Below are 20,569 nucleotides of genomic sequence, written 5' to 3'. Positions count from 1 at the left end.
GGGGGCTCAAATTCAAATGAAATAGAAATTTCCTCATAACTCCAGAACTAATCAAGCAAATGGAACCAAATTTAGCATGTGGGTTTTTTTGCAGGCCTTTTTTTGTGATTATGAATTATGACCCCCTCTCCCCTTCAATAGTGGGGGGCGGGCTCCTATACAAATGAAATACAAATATCCTCATAACTAGAGAACTAATTAAGCAAATGGAACTAAATTTGGCATGTGAATTCTGCGTAACTCTATATTCCGCGTTATGGTCAACCGAGAATTGGTGTTCGGCAAAATGGTATTCGTCGAAATGGTTTTTTAATGATGGCGAATATTTAAATGCTATCCGCTTTATTTGATCTGGCTAAGCAATGGGGGGAGTTGTTTTCTACTTTACTGTGAGGAAAATTTGTATATGAAAACACCCATGCACTCCTCAGAAACTTGCAAAACTCGAGATTGTGACAAAGGTCTTCCGAGATTCACGATTTATGTACAACATAGTTTAATTTGTGGCAATACGAAGTTTGTCGGGTCAGCTAGTCTTATATCTAAAAATAGATTTCTGTCTGTCGGTATGTTTCTTATAGAAACATCGCTTTAGAAGGGGAATTGTGACCCCTCTCCCCTTTAAGAGGGAGGGCTTCCATACAAATGAAATACAAATTTCCTCATGACTCGAGAACTAATCAAGCAATTAAAACCAAATTTGGCATGTGAAGGTTTTTGGAGGCAAGAATTTTTTCTGTGGTGAATTAGGACCTCTCCCTACTTTAGGAGAGGGGGCCCCTATACAAATGAAATACAAATTTCCTCATAAACTCGAGAACTAATCAATCAAATGGAACCAAATTTGGCATGTGCGTGTTTTTGGAGGCAAATTTTTTTTCTATGATGAATTAGGACCCCTTACCTTTTAGGAGAGGGGGCTCCCATACAAATGAAATACAAATTTCCTCACCAAACCAAATTTGGTATGTGGGTGTTTTTGTAGGCAAATATTTGGGGGGGGGGGGGCCGTAGAGATCACCTCTATCTAGGTTTATTTATTTTATCCGAGAACCAATACGTCAGTACAAAAACGGTTTACTGAAATTGAGTACTAAAATGACTACGCGTCACATAACAAAACGGGCAGGCGTATTAGTGTAAGCCAACTTCAATAAAACAAATGAGAATATACAAACTACTGCATCAATACATAAATAATAAAATCTTCATAGTTGACTTGAAACTTTAACTTAAGCTATAATTGTTTATTTTGCGCCAGGGGAGAATGTGGCATCCTGTCATTTATACTATATCGTAAGGTTTCGCCTGAAGTGTGTAAAGGTATATTTGGCAGCATACTTGGGAAATATGTGGTAGCGTGTAACTGGTCGGTTGACAGAGTGTGATCGAGCGTGCAGTGGATGCTCGCGAAAAGGCAGTTAAGGGGGCATAGTACTTTTTCAACTTAAAAAAATCGAAATTTGTTTTATTGATTATTTCGAAAGATTAACATTTTGACCATATGTGTTTCAAGTCATTTCAATGAATTCCAAAAATTGACCAAGTTACAGCTATTTGTACCGCGCATGTCTGGAGCGATTACACGGCGAATAAAAAGTTCAACGTCGTTTTTCTCGAAACCAGATTTTGAAAGTCGGTACCATAAATATCTCAAGAACGGCTCAAGCAATTCTCATGATTCTTTTTTTGTTTTAAAGCCAACAAAATTATCTAGTGTTTGACCTATCCTTTTTTTGATATTACTATTTTTGTATTTTTTAGAAATGTTTAAAGTCAATTTTTTCGATTAAAAACCTTACTTTTATGTTTGAATGTCCGCCATTTTGTTATGCGTTCGAATTTTAAAAAAAGGATGGGTCAAACACGAGATAATTTAATATACTTTCATGTCGTTTTGGAATTTTTCAATTCGGATAAGACCCCCAGCGCCAATCCATGGTACCGCAAATCATGTTTTTTTTCGAACGATCATGTTTAAGGAGCCGTAGGGGAGAGGGGAAGAGGTTCACATATGCAAACAAAATTGTAAATATTAGTAAAAAGTGCAATGTTTGGAATGCAAAAAACCTGAATCGATTCGCTTTTCGCGTTATCGCGAATAAAATATTTGAAATTAGGCAAAAAATATGGTGTAAAAAGTACTATGCCCCGTTAAGTGAGTGGCTAGTAGTGTATGTTTGGTCAGATGTCACACTACCAATAATTCAATTATAATCTGTGACAAATAACGCACTTTCAAGTTCCTACTACCAATTTTTTGATTGAAAAACTACTCAAAATCTGAGTTTGTACACTTTAAGGGCATTTTGAGTCGTTTCAACCTAGCTTTAGCTAAATCCGACCTATTTACGGGTAGAATCATTTAAGAGTGTGAGTTAGTGCTAAGCTAATATTCATAACGTCATGCCAACATAGTCGAACGAACACCAATACATACATCTTCGCTAAAAGAAGCGCCGCTTATGGTGACGCATGAAATTTATATGAAAAAATGACAGAGATGCCAGTCTTGTCAATAATGGGGTCTTCGATAATACATATATGTAAATGTCAATGTAAATATATGTAAACATACTAAAGTCGCTTTTTACGCGGTTTGTTTTTTACGCGACTATTTTTTCGCGAATTTCGAAATTTACGCGGTTTTTTTAACGCGATTTTACGTGATTTTGATTTACGCGGAACGTATCCTTCGCGTAAAAAGCGACTTGAGTGTAATACATAATACATAACAAGATATCTACCGTGAAACTTTATACATACAGAGCCGTATCAAAGAAATATGAAGTAATAAAACGCTAGTAGGTATAGCATAAAAACCATGCCTCTTCGAGAAGTTGGTTCAACGCGTCACAATATTATTTCTGGAAATTGGTTTAGTCATCTCATAAACCATAAGAAGCAGTTAGGTATATGATTCCAGGCAAATTTGATCTATCATTGATAAGCGGGTTGAAATTAACCCTATTCTTTCAGTATCCACAAAATAAAATCTGTAGTTAACATTTTGTATCGTGAAATTTTCATCTATTAATAAAACACCATTTAAGATATACCCGCAGTCTTGCTATAACTAGGTTCATTTTCTCCTAGAAAAGATTTGAGACAGAAGAAATAGTTGCTTAGCGCTTGGCGACAAAAAGTAGTATTATTTTTCGTATCAATTATATTCAGCTAATTAACTACAACAAATCGGTAAATTTAAACTTTAAACATAATTGGAGTCATCGGAAAAAATATAAAAAGCACCTAAGTTTCATTTATGTACTGTATAACTTTTAAAATCAAAACAGTATGTTACTATTATCCGCTGGCGGTTTCATCAAAACATATGAAGCATTTGGCGAAGAACACACAGTCGTGAATGGACAAATGATTTTCGTTGCAACAGCATTATCGCCGCAAGGCCATGCAGTTATACGTGTATATGTATATTACCTATTTTCAAAAACGCTGATAATGCGCATGCAACGATGAAATCAACCTGTGCATGCTCCACTGACCGAAGGAAAATGCTCGCAGAAAAAGGAATTGCATAATTATTATCGTTGGTACAAACACCGTATGACTCAAAAAAATCGAAAAAGTTACGTCTGTGGTTGAAGTGAAGAAACCGGTTACCTTGGTTATTTAACAATAAATACGCATGGGCCCCACATCTTCACCGGTCGGCATGGTGCGATGCCACTGATGCCTTGAGTTCGCTCGCTGCAACCAACAGCCAGCAACAAAGCGAAGTTGTGGATCAAGGCACAAATAAACCAAACATTTGGCAATGTTTCGCAACATCATGTTGGCTGTTGTAGTCGACAAGCTGTGCGGCTGCTTGAATTTGGAAAACCGTTTTGTCTCTCTTTTCAAGCATGAAACTATTTTTTAGCATTTTACTTTAATCGCAGTTGCACATCTCGATAATTATTCTATGTCTAACAACATTTTTGTTTATTCTTAAACACGATAATATGTTTACTCATTTAACTTAAAAACTATCGTAATATTAAAAAATACTTTTTTCAACATTTAACTGTCAGGTAAGTCATTAATTTCAGAAAATCATTAATTTCAGATAATTCAACTGTAGGGTGCTGGATGTGTTTGTCAACGTTCTCATCATGGAGACGAAACAAACATTCATTCGAACCAACTCTGATGCGATTTGCGTTCAATGACGAAGAGTATCTGCTGATCAGCGCTCCTGAGCTGCGAATCAAACTGCTCATACTAACTTGAGCATGTTGAATAGCTCATGCATATAGCTTAAGGAATACATAAATCTTCTGTATGACAGCCTGGCGCTAGAACACTAAAAGTTGTTTCGCTAAAAGGTATTAGTTCCGAAATATTTTATCTGTTCAAATGGATGTAAAATTCATCACCTGTCGAAAATTTGAGTATTTGCAAATATAATTCCTTTAAACACTGGACACAAAGTGTGGATCGTGTTTTGTGTGATAAAAATGGGTCAACCCTACACACGGTACTATGCAAATACACGTGTTTTTGGCTACTTGAAAACGGTGATAGAATTTGGAAGTGATTGATATAGTAACAGTTTTTAAATAAGTGTTTCTCAAGGCGTTTTTATCAAATTTCGCGTGACAAAATTGTTTCTACCAATTTAAGTGCCGCTCTAGTACCGTTCTACAATTTCGATCTTTGACGTGAAACGCCTACATTTTTAGCTTTGTTGCAATTTCATTTTAAACGTATCGTGTTGGGTATTGAATTAGTATCTGAAGACTGCACAAATCCATACATTACGCATTCCAAACTTGATCAACGCGTGCATGAAAAAGAGATGCTCTCAAAAAAAGCATAGCTATGGGTATAAACGTCCTTAAGAACTTGACACTTCTTTATCGACAGACTTCGCAGCCGGTTATTAGAGTACAGAATAATTACGGGACTAATGCAAAGATCCTATTGACTCTATAGCGGCACCGCCCAGTCGAGATTCAAACATACGACGACTGGCTTCCCGAGCAAGGTTTGACAACAAAATTATATCAAAATTATTACATATTCTGCTGTTGATATCAATAAGAAATCATATTTTGTTACCGAATCCATCAGTATCAGACTTTGCTTTCATTTTGTTTTCATTTTTATTGAAAGAAAATGTGTTGACATATTCAATTTATGATGTAAAAAAATCTATAATATTTGAATTAAACTATTTTCACATAAATTTTAGTAAAATCTAGTAAAATGATCAATTCAAATTATGTGATGATAGTAATATAATGAGAATATGATAGCAAAATGATAACTAATTCAGCTTTTCCATGACTATTGTATAACAGCAGTATTCCGTTTGATATTTTCGATAGCAAAAGTAGTATTCAATTTAATTTCACGGCGTGGAATTTTTGCAATCTACTTTGATATTTTAACCACTAAGTCGACCAAAATGAAATCACACTGAGTAATCAAAATCCGTCATATCAAATTTTGTTTTCAATTTGATCTAAAACTTTGCTGGGTTATTAGGCCAGCATCGTACCCCGATGCTAATTGGCTAGTCGCGGGATACTCTCAAGTGATTTTCAAAAATATATAGAAGATAGGAGTAAACTTGACCAATCTGATACATATGCAGCACCATATGCGGGGTAAGCTTGATGTAGATCATCCTGTACATCGTCGGCTGCTGGCCTCATATTTAACTTCACACGGATCAAGCAGGCAGCCCTTCTAGGTGCTCAAATCAAATCAGATCCTACTAACCAAAACAGGAATTTTCAATTCAAACGTCAGATCCGTACAAGTGTACGCATGTGAAACATGATGCGTTTCGGTGGAAAGCCAACGAAAACTGCTGTGGCCTGATTGGCAGATCTTTTTTTTTTTTAATCATTAACGACCCTTTAAATAGGATTGATAGATCTTCAATTCGAAACACCGTTGTCGACGTCACCTTTCATATTTCCACATGTCCTCCCACACCACATTCCGAACTCTGCATAAACTTACACGTAAGTACAAAGTACGAATTAAAGGATTTTGCCAATTAAATAGTGCAATGGAAAAATTTAATTTATGAAATGTGTCTTAAACTACTGAGTGATCACTGAATTGAGATATGTTCATATCTCAACTGGGAGAGGCTGTAAGAATTATTAGAATCCTAGCAAAAGCCCCTAACAGGTGACCGTGATGTCTGTGTAATAAAAAACATAAGATCAAGTAGTACCAAGATTGGTTTTAGCGGCCAGAAACAATTATTGCATGCTATCAAAAATATGTGCACACTACTGTCATTTACACTAGTATTGTTTGCCACTGAATTTATTATTTCATATCCGATGGAAACGCGAACGTAAAGTATTTCAAGATCAAATCAATCCACTTATATCGCGCGTTGGTTCTACTATGTTCGTTACGGTTCTAATAAATCGCGAAAGTGTGGTTGAAACACAAGCAGAACACGCACAACACATTTAGAATGCCGTTAGTCATAAGACTTTTGCTTGTCAAAGCAGCAAAAATTAGTTTTTTTAATTAGAACAACATTTTACATATATATTTTATAACTTTGTTGAATATATAAAATATACCTGGTTGTAAAGAATAAGCTTCTGCCCTACAAAATATATCACAGTCTGCCAGAAACAACAAACAATTTTAAAATCTTTGTCATCGATTCTGACAATTCCAAAAGCAGTTTTTTTTGTTTGAAAAAATTCAGTCCATGAAAATATATTCGCTGTGTTCAGATTGGCAAGAAGTATGCAGTACATATTTACATTTTCATGAATAGTATCCCGCTTTTGGGCCCAAAAACTGCTTCCGAAATTGAGCTCACCGACGAAAAGTTAATGACTGCTAGTTTCCTGTTAACGGGAATCACGGCAACTGAAATAATTGATGGGTCCCAAATTTATGCATGCACAAATATCCACAGCAGACCATGGAGATTATCGACTGATTCGCCTCATGATTTCAAGTTTCGTCCAGTGCATTATTGGGAGGTCGTCAACGTAATATGGAACATCAAATATAATGCAATCGGGTTTGACGGCTTGCCGATCAAGTTTGTCAAAATAATCCTACCGCTAGTTGTAAATCAAATCACGTTTATCTTCAACAGGATTATTGCAACCTCGATATTCCCCAAGTGTTGGAAACATGCTAAAGTGATACCCCTAAGAAAGAAACCACAATTAAAATCTTTAACAAACCTGAGACCGATTAGCATTTTGTGCGCCCTATCTAAGGCATTTGAGAAGCTTCTAGAGCAGCAAATCATATCATACATTTCGGAGAACAATCTGCTAACGGAATATCAACCAGGATTTCGCAAAGGACAGAGTATTCAAACTGCAACGCTCCGTGTATACGATGATCTTGCAAATGCTATCGATAAGAAGGGCAGTGCGGTTCTGGTATTATTGGATTTCTCGAAAGCATTCGATACTATATCGCATCATAGGCTCTGTTCGAAGCTAAAATCTCACTTCAATTTTGCCATATCAGCTGTAACCTTGTTGGAGTCGTATCTGAAGGAGCGTACCCATACCGTGTGCTGTGGAGACCACTATTCTGAAATCGGCATTACTACCTCTGGTGTACCACAAGGTTCCGTACTTGGTCCTTTACTGTTCTGTTGCCACATCAACGATTTGCCATCCGTTCTAAAGTATTGTTCGATTCAACTGTACGCGGACGATGTTCAACTGTACCTGCATTCTCGTGGAATGCCTCCCAATGAGCTAGGGCGGCTAGTTAATGAGGATTTAGAAAGAATTGCGACCTGGTCTCAACGCAATCAGCTGTTCGTCAATCAATCTAAAAGCAAGGCACTGTTCGTGAAGGGAAGGCGTAGGGTGGTGCCATCAAATCTACTACCCACGATTATCTTGGACGGACAGACCATAGAATGGACGGAGAGTGCAAAAAATCTGGGATTTGCGTTTCGAGCCGATCTGCAATGGGAAGATTTGGTTAGCCAACAATGCGGTAAAATTTACGGTACTCTACGCTCACTATATTGTTGTGCCACTTTCGTTCCTGTAGACACACGTTTAAAGCTTTTTAAAGCACTAATCCTGCCACATTTTATGTTCGGTGACACACTGCTGCTTAATGCTCGTTCAGGTGATATGGATAGGCTGCGTGTAGCCCTAAATTGTTGTGTGCGCTTTGTATACGGACTGAGTCGCTACGATCGCGTTACTCACCTTCAAATCAATTTGCTCGGTTGCCCATTGACTAGTTTCTACTCACATCGCTCATGTATGTTCCTGCGAAAACTGATAGCAACGCGTTCTCCGAAACTACAGAAACTGCTGCCGTTCCAGGGGCATCGTTTACAAAATCTTATAATGCCACCTAACAACACGGCTAGTTATTCCAGCTCGCTGTTCGTCAAAGGTGTAGTCAACTGGAATACACTACCTGATACAATCAAACGCTCAACGTCGGAAGTAGTTTTCAAGAGGGGCTGTCTCGAATATTGGAATCGTGACTAATTCAGAATTTTGTGTATGTAGTTAATAAGAAAAATAATGTAAATATCCATGATAAAATCGCTGGTAGCAAGTTATAAAGGGTTTCCTTTACGCTACTATGCAAATAAACAAACAAACAAACAAATATCTGTATTCGTGGCAGCTCTGGCCTGGTAGTCACGTTGAGCAACAAACCAGATATCACAGCAACTGAAATAATTAATGGGTCCCAAATTTATGCAACCTCCCAGTTGGTCTCGAGGTAAGACGCTGGTCTAATAAGCCAGTCGGCGTATGTTCGAATCTCGGCTGGGAGAGGCTGTTAGAGTCAATAGGATCGTAGCACTAACCCCGCACTGTCCTGTATTCTAACAGCTGGTTGCGAAGTCTGTCGTATAAAAACAGAAGGTCAAATTTCGATAACGGAATTAGCTTCCAGACTTTGCTTAGCTTTAAATTTATGAATGCACAAATATCACAGAATTTACAAAACTACAAAACACATTTTTATGAATTAGCATTTGAGCCAATCGTCACTCCGTCACAATATAATGAGAACCGGAGCCGCCCATTCAACATAAATTCATTTGGCATAATGCTGCTTGGCACAGCGTGGTTTATCATAAAAACATTGGCATAAACTACAGATGGTCGGATACTTCATGCTCGGTTTTTTGCACAGTAGATGTTCATTTGACTGCAGCGCCTCAACTAAATAGAATTCGAAAATGTAGTATAAAGGCTGCCAATTGGCTTATACAAATTTGGAAAAAAGTTTATGTCCTGGTCTCAAAATATTGCTCAAGGGGGGGGGGGGGGCAAGAAAAAAATAATAACATCAAACCTTCAATAACTAAACAAAGGAGAAGAAACCAGTGTATATTTTTCCAGATTAATAAAAGTTCAATACAAAAAAGTTGTACAGTACTTAAATTTTAGTTCAAACCAAAACTACTTTCAACATTTTTTGATCCAAGCACATAAAATAAGTATTCTGGCAGAGATGAATCAACTTGAAAATAGTGGAGTGCTACAGGATCACCTTAGAGAGCCATAAACGTATAACTTGACCTTCATTTGAATTTTGTTTTTTACTTGCATGTCACTCGATTAGTTACCTTGTATTTTAGAATAATCCAAATCTCTGTCACTTATTAGTTCAGAACTCGATAACCACAAAATAGTATCGGAATCTAATCTTCTCGTCAAAATGGTAATTTGGGTCCCTAAAACCTGTTTTACTTGGAACGCATGTGCAATGCTACTAACATTTTTTAAGAAAAAAATTTCTGACACCATTCACGTGTGAAACCGCTTGTTTTTGGTCAACCTTTCAGTCATATGAATATCAGCCCATTCCTCAGCTGATGCTGGATCTCAACAATAACGTGTTTATCTTTGATATATTAACCGTTATGTGTGCAACAGGGTACCCGGGTACATTGGCGTAGCTAGAGGGGGTGCCTGGGGTACCAGGCCCCCTCAAGAATTCTGCAGGCCCCCTCCAGAAATTTTCCTCATTGGAATTGGAAACCGGGAAAAAACTCAGTGTATATGTTCCCGCTGTGTAGATATTTTCTTTTTCACTAGGCATCGCAAAAGCGTAGTTGTCGTCGTCGTCAGTAGCTTAGTAGCCACCCCGGCTCATGCTGTTTCAAGCGTTCGTCTCCATTCAACTACATCTTGGGCCACTCGTCGCAAATTTCCCACTCACAAAAGTCGCAAATCACTTTCGACCTGGTCGAGCCATCACGTTGAGCCCCTCTGTTCCTGATGCTGGTACAGTTGTTAAAGAGAACTATTTTCGTCGCACTGTAGCCTACTGACTTTCGCCAGATGACGATGGCAATCTCTCCAAACAGTGCTTGTAGCTCATGATTCATATGTCTCCGTTACTCTCCGCTTTCAGTTTGTACTCCGCCAAATATCGTCCGCAGTACCGAAAATAGTGTATGCCTAGCGTTTTGCGAAGGGCTAAGGAAGCCTAATTTCCCGCTTAAATGCGCAACTAGATCTTCTTACTAGTGTTGTTCTCCGTGTGCACCAGCAATCCCAAATACACGAACCCATCTGCCACTTCTACTTCGTCGCCAACAACAGTTACCATCCGCGAGAGGCACGCGTTTGTTTCCTTTGAGTATTTGCTATTTGGTCTTGACCGCATTTACGTTTATGCTAGATTCCGATTTCGTCGGATCACCCCTTCAAGTGCGATGTTGAATAGCATGCAAAATAAGCCGTCACCTTGTCCCAACTTTCGGCGCGTCTCAAAATAACTCGAAAGTATCCCCGAGATGCACATGAAACACAACACTCTCTCCAATGTATCTCTGCTCTGTTGCCTCAGTTTATTCGGAAAACCGTGTTCGTGCATTACCTGCCATAGCTGGTCTCGATCGACTGTATCGTATGTTGCTTTGAAATCACGCGGACGGGTTGTACTCCCGACATATCTGATAATTGCATGGACCCTCATCAAGCCCGCCTTGTATTTCCCTACAAAACCTTGTGCTATCGGTGACAGCCAGAGTAACAGGATCATAACCAAAATTTTTTTGGAAGGCACCCCCTAGGCCCCCTCCAGGGAAAGTTCTTAGCTACGCCAATGCCCGGGTACCTTTTCAGTTTTAAAATAGTTATAACTCATTCAATTTAAAACATACGTCATTAAAATTTTGCGACATCGTAGAACTCGTTGATCTTAAGTAATTGAAGTTTTTTTTGGTGCATATCCATAAAGGGGATTACCAATGAGAGGCACTTGAATTTTTTTATTACGTAGGAGGGCGACAAGGGTACCTGGGTACCCATGATTTGCTATGTTTATAACTTTGGCTATCTTGAACCGATTTGGATGAAACCAGTGGCATTTGATTCGTACATTTATCTAGTTTTGATTAGACAAAGCATTTGGCCATCAAATGACATGTAGTTCCCGGGAATCGGTAATTCCGGAGCAACGTCCGGTAAAACGTGGGAAGCCGCTTGTTTTGAAAGAATATCAGCTTTCAGCAAAGCTATTAGCTTTGAACTTGACATTGTGGACCCTTTTTTCATCTTATTATATAAATTGGTGACTTTAGATCTCATTGGCCATTCCAGAATTGGGTTCCTGTAGGGTTACAGATGGCCAGTTGGGTGCCTAATCCAATATTAGGATTGGTTTAGCGGATCTTTTAGATGTTTTGAACTGATATGGCCAGTTTAGTACTGATTAATAATTTCGGAACTGGTTCCAAATGTATAACGGATAGTTCTACGTTTTGAACTGTTCTGATAATGCTAAGCATTATCTTGATTCCTGCGGTATGATCTGTGACCCCGTAGAAACCGTTTTCGAAATAACCAATCGAAATGTAAAAAATATCACCTCCCGAACTAATTCCAAGAACTTTGATACCCATATTGCTAGGTTTTACCTCCAATCCTAGACTGGCCACCCATGACCCCACAGGAACCTACTCCGGAATGGCCAACCTGATTCATCTCATTATATGAAATAGTTCATTGTATGAATTTTTAGAGTTTTTATATCCGCATGACAGATTTTCCTGCAATACAAACAGTTCCCTACCTCACAGCGGACACTCTGTCGGAATTCCGGATTTTCGGACCCCGTAAATCTTTTAATGGCCAAATGGCTACATAATTCAAAACTAGATAAATTAACAAATCAAATAACACCTATTTTATCAAAATCGGTTTAAAATTGTTGATGTTATAACAATATCAATTTTGGGTACCCGGGTACCCTTGTCGCCCTGCTAAAGGTGTTTTTTTTTGTCGCACACATAACGGTTAAGGATGCAAACGGCACTATCAGAAGCGATTGTCATTGTTTGATTAGTAGCATTTGTCCAGTGCGATGCTGCACTTCGGATGAAGTGCAGTACTGCGCTGGGAGCTGTTTTCCAAATATCAGGGCTTCTAACAGCACTCTGTCGAAGAACCTTGATCTTTAATTGAAAAATGCCGGACATCGGCATAACAGGTGTTCCGAGTCTTTTTTTCTTTGCCACAGAATCGACATATATCACCTGGCATAAGCTACGGATGATAGCGGTTTGGACAATGTCCTGTTATAAGATCAGTATAAATGTTTAGTTCTTTCTTCGAAAGCTCTAGGATTTTGCGAACTATTGAAATGTTTGGAGAGATAAACTGTTTCGACTGCCTAGCAATGAAAGTGTTATTCCAATTTAATTCCGCCTTCGTAATTTCCATACTAAAGCTCAATAAAAAAGCAATATAACTTAACATGACTTGATTTGATGTAATGGTCGGGGCCACCGTTGATCCCAATGATAATCACAACATGACAATATCCAGAAAAATTTCGAACAGTTCAGTGACATCCTTTCTGCATGCGTCCAATGCATGGAAAAAAATTTATCTTTAAGTTTTTCGTCCCTTACATTAAAAATTAGGGTAGGTACATGGACACTACGGACAGCCCCGAAAACACCGAAAGCTGATGTTCCGAAGTGTGTAATATGTTGTATTTCTATTTTAATCTTATCTACTACCTATGACAGTAAAATATAATCCCACAGCAATTCGGAATATCTTCGTCAAAAGAGGTAGCCAATTTCACTAATACATTGTTTAGTTGATTGATGCCTCAATCTAATTCGGTTCTTTTGAAGCAATTTGAATTAAAATGGAACAAAATTTAAAGTAAATGGGCCAAAAGTCTAATTCCAAGCACCCCAATTTTTGGCGTCGGAACTTAAAGGTTAAGCACAATAGTTGCCTGTGACCTGTAGCAGGAATCAGAAAGCACCGATGGTCTAGGATAGTTGATCGAGACTAACGGGTAAATTACTTCAACTTTGCACGAATTGTGTAATTTAGAGATGTAAACTTGTTGAATTGTAAAAATCTGCTTACCATTAAAGAATGTAACATTATTGCACTTTATTTTTTTGCCCCTTCAAATTTCGAAAATTTTTGAAGGGGGGGGGGGGGGTGACATAAACTTTTTTTCAAATTTGTATAAGCCTTATTATCTAAATTATTGTTGAAGAAAGTATAGTTTTATCCCTTGTATTTACGGCGCTATGCGATTGCTACCCCGTTGGTAGCCAAATGTGCGCTCTTTTCCAACGGGGTAGCAGCCCCATAGCGCCGTAAATACAAAAGATATAACTATACTTTCTTCGACAACAATGTAGATAATAATTAACTCTACAATTGCGTTTTACACTACTTTTACGAATTCTGTTTCATTGAGATGCTGCAGCCAAATGAGCATCTACTGAGCAAAAAACTGAAAATGAAGCCTGGAGCCTGGTTAAATGCTATCGGCAGCATTCTATCAGAAATGAAATTTTTTGGAATGTCTTAATAGAATCCGAAACCTGAAATTAAATAAAAGAAAACTTTTTCCAAATGAAATACTTCTAGGTATTTTTATTTATTCGCGACAGACACGTATTTTGCCTGCGACTTGCAGGCTTTATCAGTTCGAAAACAGACACTGGAAAATATTTTCTTTTATTTAAGGCCAAGCCAGCGCACTAGAGAGAGAAAAACTACAAGGTATACTTCAGTAGTATAGTAGCTACCCATTAGTTTGCATTTGAAATCTTTCATTCAAAAGTTAAACTTCCATTTTCGTTTTCACAAAGTGTTACCCGGTATAGTAAACTGAAACGTAGTCCTACGTCAAAAAACTTTTTGAACAATTTATTCAACTGCTTTACCAATCAATAAATAGGAGAAATAAATTGGGTTTTCCCAGGTCCCGCCAACACTTTCTTTCCCAATGTATTTAGTTGACGCAGTACCAGTGCTTTATTACATTACTTAATATATTTATTATTACATAATTGCTTACCAGAGATATCCATTGTTTCATTTCAGTGGACGATTCATCCGGAAAATACAACAAAGGATTTTTCTGGGGAAATAACTACTGGACTGGATCCATCACACAATGTTCTTTTATTCACCGGAAAAATACCTCTAGCAAAAACCTTACGATGACAACAAAAAATACGGATTTAACGTACATTAACGGAAATTTTCTCGGTTCTTCGGATATGATGCACGAAAACCCACCGTTTGTTCCAGGCTTTTACATGCTCAAAGTTTTACTAAACAATACGTATAGGCTTGGACCGGTAACAAAAAAAAGTTGTCTCTACAGGAAGCTTATGAATCGCTACATCTATTTTCTTTCAATGGCCAAATCATAAATACTACACGAATTTATTTTTGCAGATTTATGAATGAAGATCGTTAGAAGTAGTTTTCGGCAAATTTGTTGAATTAGCACTACCCTAAAAATTAAAAAAAAATCTACGTGCAAACATTGAACTTAATTTTAAAAGTTTAATTCCACTTTCTTTCACAATGTGTTGTTGATACTGAACATCCATCATACTTGGAGTGTCAGTTGTTTGGTGATGCCATATGTATAGGAGCCATACAAAAAAAATTTGATTCAATAAATTTAAATAATAAATTAGCTCTTGAAAGAAGATATATCTAGCGACATTTAAATTGAATAAATTCTATTATAATCACTTTCACTAATATTCCTAATTAATTATAGCCAAGGACCATTTTAATGGGTCTCTGCCTACCTGGATCCTGCCAGTTAAGCGACGTTATCCAAATGACCCGTACGAGCAAATCTGCTGAAAAGAACTTCCAAGTACTAGGCGTGAGATCACCGACATTAAATAATTTTTCTCTATGGGAAGACTTCACGTTCCAGATTTTATTGTAATTGTGGTTGTTAAACATTAGCAAGTACTCATTCCAGCCATATCGATCATAATTATTCCAATATTTTACATTTTCATCTACCTACTTTATTTATTGCTCACTAATTTTTCACTCAGTTGCTATTTTTAAATTGTATTTTTTGATTCTTACTCCGAGGTATGAAGTGGCCGAGCAGTTACGAACGAGAAAATAATTAAAGATACGATATTTATTTCAAAAACACCTTAAATGTTATTAGTTTTAATTTTATAAATTTTATTAGTTTTCCGGCGTTCATTTCAGGTTTTACACAAATGCTTGACTTTTGTCTAATATTTGTGTAAAATTTATGTGACTGTAAAAGCAGGTGACAATATTTAATATAAGAGTTTTGTTGCAAAATTGCTATACTTTTTTCCAAATTTAATTTTCAAAATTACCAACTTGAACTGCACAGATATCTGGACAAGAGAACCTAACAAACTTATTACAGCCTATATTATTTTATTAACAACAGTTTAAATAAGTTAGACAAATTATATCAAATGTAGGTATAAATTATCATCTGTAAATGAGTAAAATAACAAAAATTATAACATTACTGGCATCCAGTTTACACTCGATTCTGATTTATACTCGATTGTGTTCAAGACTAAATGTAAATATTTCCAGTTATTTAAAAAATATGACATATCTTGTTATAAAAGTGATGCACATCATTTTTAATAGTAGAACCTATATTGCTCAACCTGAACAAATAACAACTAGCGGAATCTGTTACAGTTGGTTATTGCTTTCAGATCAGTTTATTTCCGATTTGTGGCACAATAATGTGATATAAATCTCCGAAAGTATTATAAAATTGTAATAAACTTGTTATGGCCTCCTGATCGAGTAGTCTGTCAGGATTCTTGATTTGATCCAAATTCTTTTAAAGTTAGATTCATCTTAAATTTCTCTTCGAACAAGGAATCACGTTATCAAGATGAATGAGACTGTTTTACGTTGGCTTGACAAGGTTACGTACCTCGGAGTAACTAATAATAAACGAAACTCACCTTTAGTACCAAATTGAAAGCATATAAGGAAAATGTAGTTAATATATGAGATGTTTCTTTTTTATCACAAACAAAAACCATAGTCTTTGTTTGAAAAGTGAACTGTTGAATTACAAAGATTTTTAGAACGTCAGTGCTTTATGCAGCACCAATTTGGCCAAACAATTTCACCACACTACACGGACGGAAACTATTTAAGCGGAATACTAGTTTTAGTTATTTTCGAAACCATGGTTTCAAATTCAAAGTATTTGCAAATATCTCAAGAGCTGTTCAAGCAATCACTTCTTTTTCTAGCTTGTAAAATTATCGCAAGTTTGATCCATCCTTTTTCGTTATTCCAATTTTTGTTTTGCAGAGAAGTTTAAATACATTTTTTTTACTTAAAAACTAATATTTACCTTAATGTTTGGTTTTCCCATTTTTTTAGGAAGCATGGGATAATTTAATATAGGTACCTTAAGCATGTGGTTCCCGTACCAAAGCACAACCTTTAGTTTTAATTTTAAGCATAATTCTCAGAATGAAATTAAAAATGAATCCCTTTCAAATTATCGAGAAAAAATTAAAAATGAAATGAGTTAAGGGTAACCATATTTTCGGAGAAATGAGATTTGACAAGAAAGACAATATTAAGTTTTTGCTCAAAATTTTCGTTCACCTGCTAGTTATTACCGAAAATCGAGGAAACCTTACTCTCGACCGATTGAAAAATATCAACGGATAGCATATTTTATTATTCCGGTTATAAAGATACTCCAACTGTCTCCAGCAGTCGCTAAATAAGCAAGACATTTTGCCATTTCTCAATGGAAGCAGCTATCGCTCATCATAAATATGCAAATATCAAATATTGAAAAATGATTCGAAATAACCAAACCAAGTTACTCTAATTCACCTTTGTTAACGTAAAAGTTATTTTGAGCTCAGTTCTAGAATTGCGGCTCAAACGATACATTTTCAGTATTAATTGGTACCTTTTTCGTTTAACTTATTGTAAATAATCTACCTTATTCTATTAGCGATCTTTGCATGATTGCAATTTTATAGTTTCATAGTTACTGCGTTTCACATCGAAATGTCACGATGCGCCATGACTGTGCTTTGTTTCATCCAAAACCAATCACAAACAAAGAAAAAAAAATTTCTTCTCATAAAAAAAATATGTTTAATTTTCGCGTGGCCGCATGAAATATGCGTAAGACGTAAAACAACAAGATTTAATCTGTCTGTTCATGTACATCCCTTTGTTCTGTACTATTCCTTTTTTTTCGACTATAACCTGCTTCTATAAAAGACGTTAAATTATTTTATTTATACGATCCAATCATTTACTTTCAGCGCTGCTACTGTCATTGTAACGCTATTATTAATTGGAGGTACAGGCTGTGATCTTATACTGAGGAAGAGATATGAAGAGAACCTACGAATGAAAAAGTATTCCAAAGATTTAAATTCAGAATCCTCTTCCGGACTAGGCTGTACTACATACGACCTCACGCGAAACCTTCCAGACAAGGCAGCCAAAACAAATTGCGATGCCTTCAGCATTCCCACAGGAGTAAATAACAATAACTCGGATGAAAATCTCGCTATTGAACCTACTTCCAATGATGACGAAAAACTAAGTGAGAACAAATTACTCATGATAATTGCATAAATCCAACACATTTACTTTTCAGGTGTATGGACTGAGCTACTTCTATCGTTTTCGATTGTTACAAACTTTCGAGCAATTTGTGATAAAAATGTTGGCAATGACACCATTCCTTCCATTCACGGACTACGCGCACTTTCCATGCTTTGGGTTATTTTAGGTACATATTTACTAACGTGAATTACAAAGATAATTTGTTTTCAGTTTATTAATGCAGATTTTTCCACAAGATAAATTTATACAGAAACAGGAGTATCTAACAACGTTTTAACATTCATGGAAATTTGAATCATATGAAGATTACCTACTTCTTCCACGTCAATCGTTACCTACGAGGTACGATGCTGCTCCAACAAGCCTGTCGTCGTAACGTATGATCGAATTTCGACTGGGAGAGGTTGTTAGAGTCAATTCAATAGGATCGTAGCATTAGCTCCACAATCGTCCTGTACTCGTATAAAATCGGAGGGGTTGTGTACAAGACACGACCGCATATACAGGTGACGCAGGACTACGTAAGTCTCTTTGTAGTGATAGTAGCATGTATTCATGCTTGTAATCATTCGATTCTTCATGTATACATGCTATATGCAACATATATACATGCTACATGCGTTGTATGTAACATTTATCAAAGTAGTAACATTGCATACGTTCAATTCTCAAAAGATTGTGCATTTGAAAATAATTTAACAAAATCAAGAACACAAACTATTGCTTTTCTGCTACCTTACTGAAATTAAAGATTGTTTTTATTAACCATGGTTCCTCACGTTGAAGGGATTTTACCTATTCAATCCTATTTTATCAACAGCACATCTTTTCAGGACACTTCTAATGAAACGGCAAGCATGCGTATTCATACAGAGTTGTATTATAACCCTACACTACATACACTACAGCTGTAGCACATTTTTCCAACACAATTAGGTTTAATCGTCTAGCAGTCGCAGTAAAGAATTTGCGATCTATTAGAACAACGAACTTGTGTCATTTGTTCTGGCACACTTTCCTAACACAGACATCAAATTGGACTAGGTTTAATCGCGTTCGTAAGAAATCTGTTGGCACGAGGGGGCTTTGTCACTCTCTCTGGCCTACTTCCCAAGCAAGGAAATCAAAATGGTCTAGGTTTAACCGCGGTGTTAAGAAATCTTGTTGAAATGAGGAAACTTTGTCACTTGTTTTGGCTTACTTCCCAAGCACAGATATCAAATTGGTATAGGTTTAGATCATCGTAAAGAATCTTCCAACCAATCACGAAGCGAGAATTCTGGTAAAACATAGGTTCATTATTTTCAATTTTTCAATAGTTCAATAGTTCTACATCATTCCATACTTTTCTTCATTTGGGTCAATTCTTAGAAGATTATCCGATCGATTGGTGTAAGAATATTAAAAATCGATCGGAAAACCGCTGAGCTATTAGCGCTCAAACCTTTCATTTTTCGTGACGCTCGCATTTTTCGATTTTTCGGAATGACACTATCTCAAAACTTGCCGTAAGACGTAGTCCTACGTCAAAAACACAGAATTATATGTGGCATCCTTGCGTATAGGAGTTAAACAAAATGATTGGGACAAAATTTTGACGAAATTCAAACGGTCATAACCTCTATAAAATAAGACATTGGTAAATAAGGCAATAGCCAGTGGACACCGGAGATATTCCGGGTTACCTAAAACCTGCTGATTTATTGGGACAAAATATTAATATTACTCAATTTTCATGACAGAAAACTATACAAGCGATGAAAAAAAACAGTTTTCAGCGTACACTGCCGAAATATCTCCGGTGTCCAAAGGCTACTGCGAATCTCAAAATATATTAGAAAAACTAAAAAACTACAAGGTATACCGCCCTAAGGGTTGTACGAAAGGGTGACGTAGGACTAGTGATGTCCGAAATTTTCAATTATTCGATTACCGATTAATCGGCGAGCGTTGTCTGCACTAATCGATTAATTCAACTATTCGTACTAGTGGTATTCGATTAGAAATATTCGTATACTTTTTTTTATTTATTCGATTAATCGAACGATTATGAACGATTAGCGGCCATTATTCGGGGATTATTCGCATTCATATTATTTTCTTTGAACTATTCGATTAATTCAACTACTCGTGCTGGCAGTATTCGATTAAAAAATAATCGAATATTTTTATAATTATTCGATTAGTTGAATTAATCGAACGATTAACGGACATCACTACGTAGGACAATTTCAGATCATTAGATCAAAAACCAATGAAAACTGCATTTCTGGCATATGTATGTTTATAAGAATCTGTGAGTGCGATTGTTTAAGTGATTGTTTAAAAGAGAAGAGCGAAATATTCAGAATGGCCTTCTCTTTTGACATGAATGGCAACAGGCACGTAAGTTAACAGTGTCGATTCACTGTCTTTTGCTCCGAGAAGGTTTTACTAGTTTACTTTCACAGCTTATCGCTTGTTACATAGCAGAAACTATGGCGCATGCGCAAAAATTTCTGTTTTATTTGTATGAGAGTCCTTATCCTCCTACGACAGGGGTGAGGGGTCTCAAACCATCATAAAATAAATCCCTGCCTCCAAAACCCCCCACGTACCCTTCCATTTGGTTCCATTTGCTTGATTGGCTCTCGAGTTATGAAGAAATTTTTTATTTCATTTGTATGGAAGTCCCTCCTCTTAGAAGAGGAAGG

At 36.7% G+C, this 20,569-nt stretch overlaps 1 protein-coding gene across 1 annotated transcript in view; it reads left to right on the top strand.

The window, feature by feature from the left end:
- LOC128739979 (O-acyltransferase like protein) overlaps nucleotides 1-20,569 on the top strand; it is a 131,382-nt gene that overhangs the window by 54,365 nt on the left and 56,448 nt on the right. The window contains exons 2-5 of the mRNA XM_053835488.1: nucleotides 14,319-14,578; nucleotides 15,013-15,185; nucleotides 17,567-17,853; nucleotides 17,908-18,042. Of these exons, the coding sequence (XP_053691463.1) occupies nucleotides 14,319-14,578; nucleotides 15,013-15,185; nucleotides 17,567-17,853; nucleotides 17,908-18,042 (855 nt within the window). The remainder of the gene's footprint in view (nucleotides 1-14,318; nucleotides 14,579-15,012; nucleotides 15,186-17,566; nucleotides 17,854-17,907; nucleotides 18,043-20,569) is intronic.

The sequence above is a fragment of the Sabethes cyaneus genome, chromosome 3, assembly GCF_943734655.1.
Source record: "Sabethes cyaneus chromosome 3, idSabCyanKW18_F2, whole genome shotgun sequence".
Taxonomy (NCBI): Eukaryota; Metazoa; Arthropoda; class Insecta; order Diptera; family Culicidae; genus Sabethes; species Sabethes cyaneus.
The sequence above is the reverse complement of the archived record's forward strand: the minus strand, read 5'-3'. Positions and strand labels throughout refer to the sequence as shown.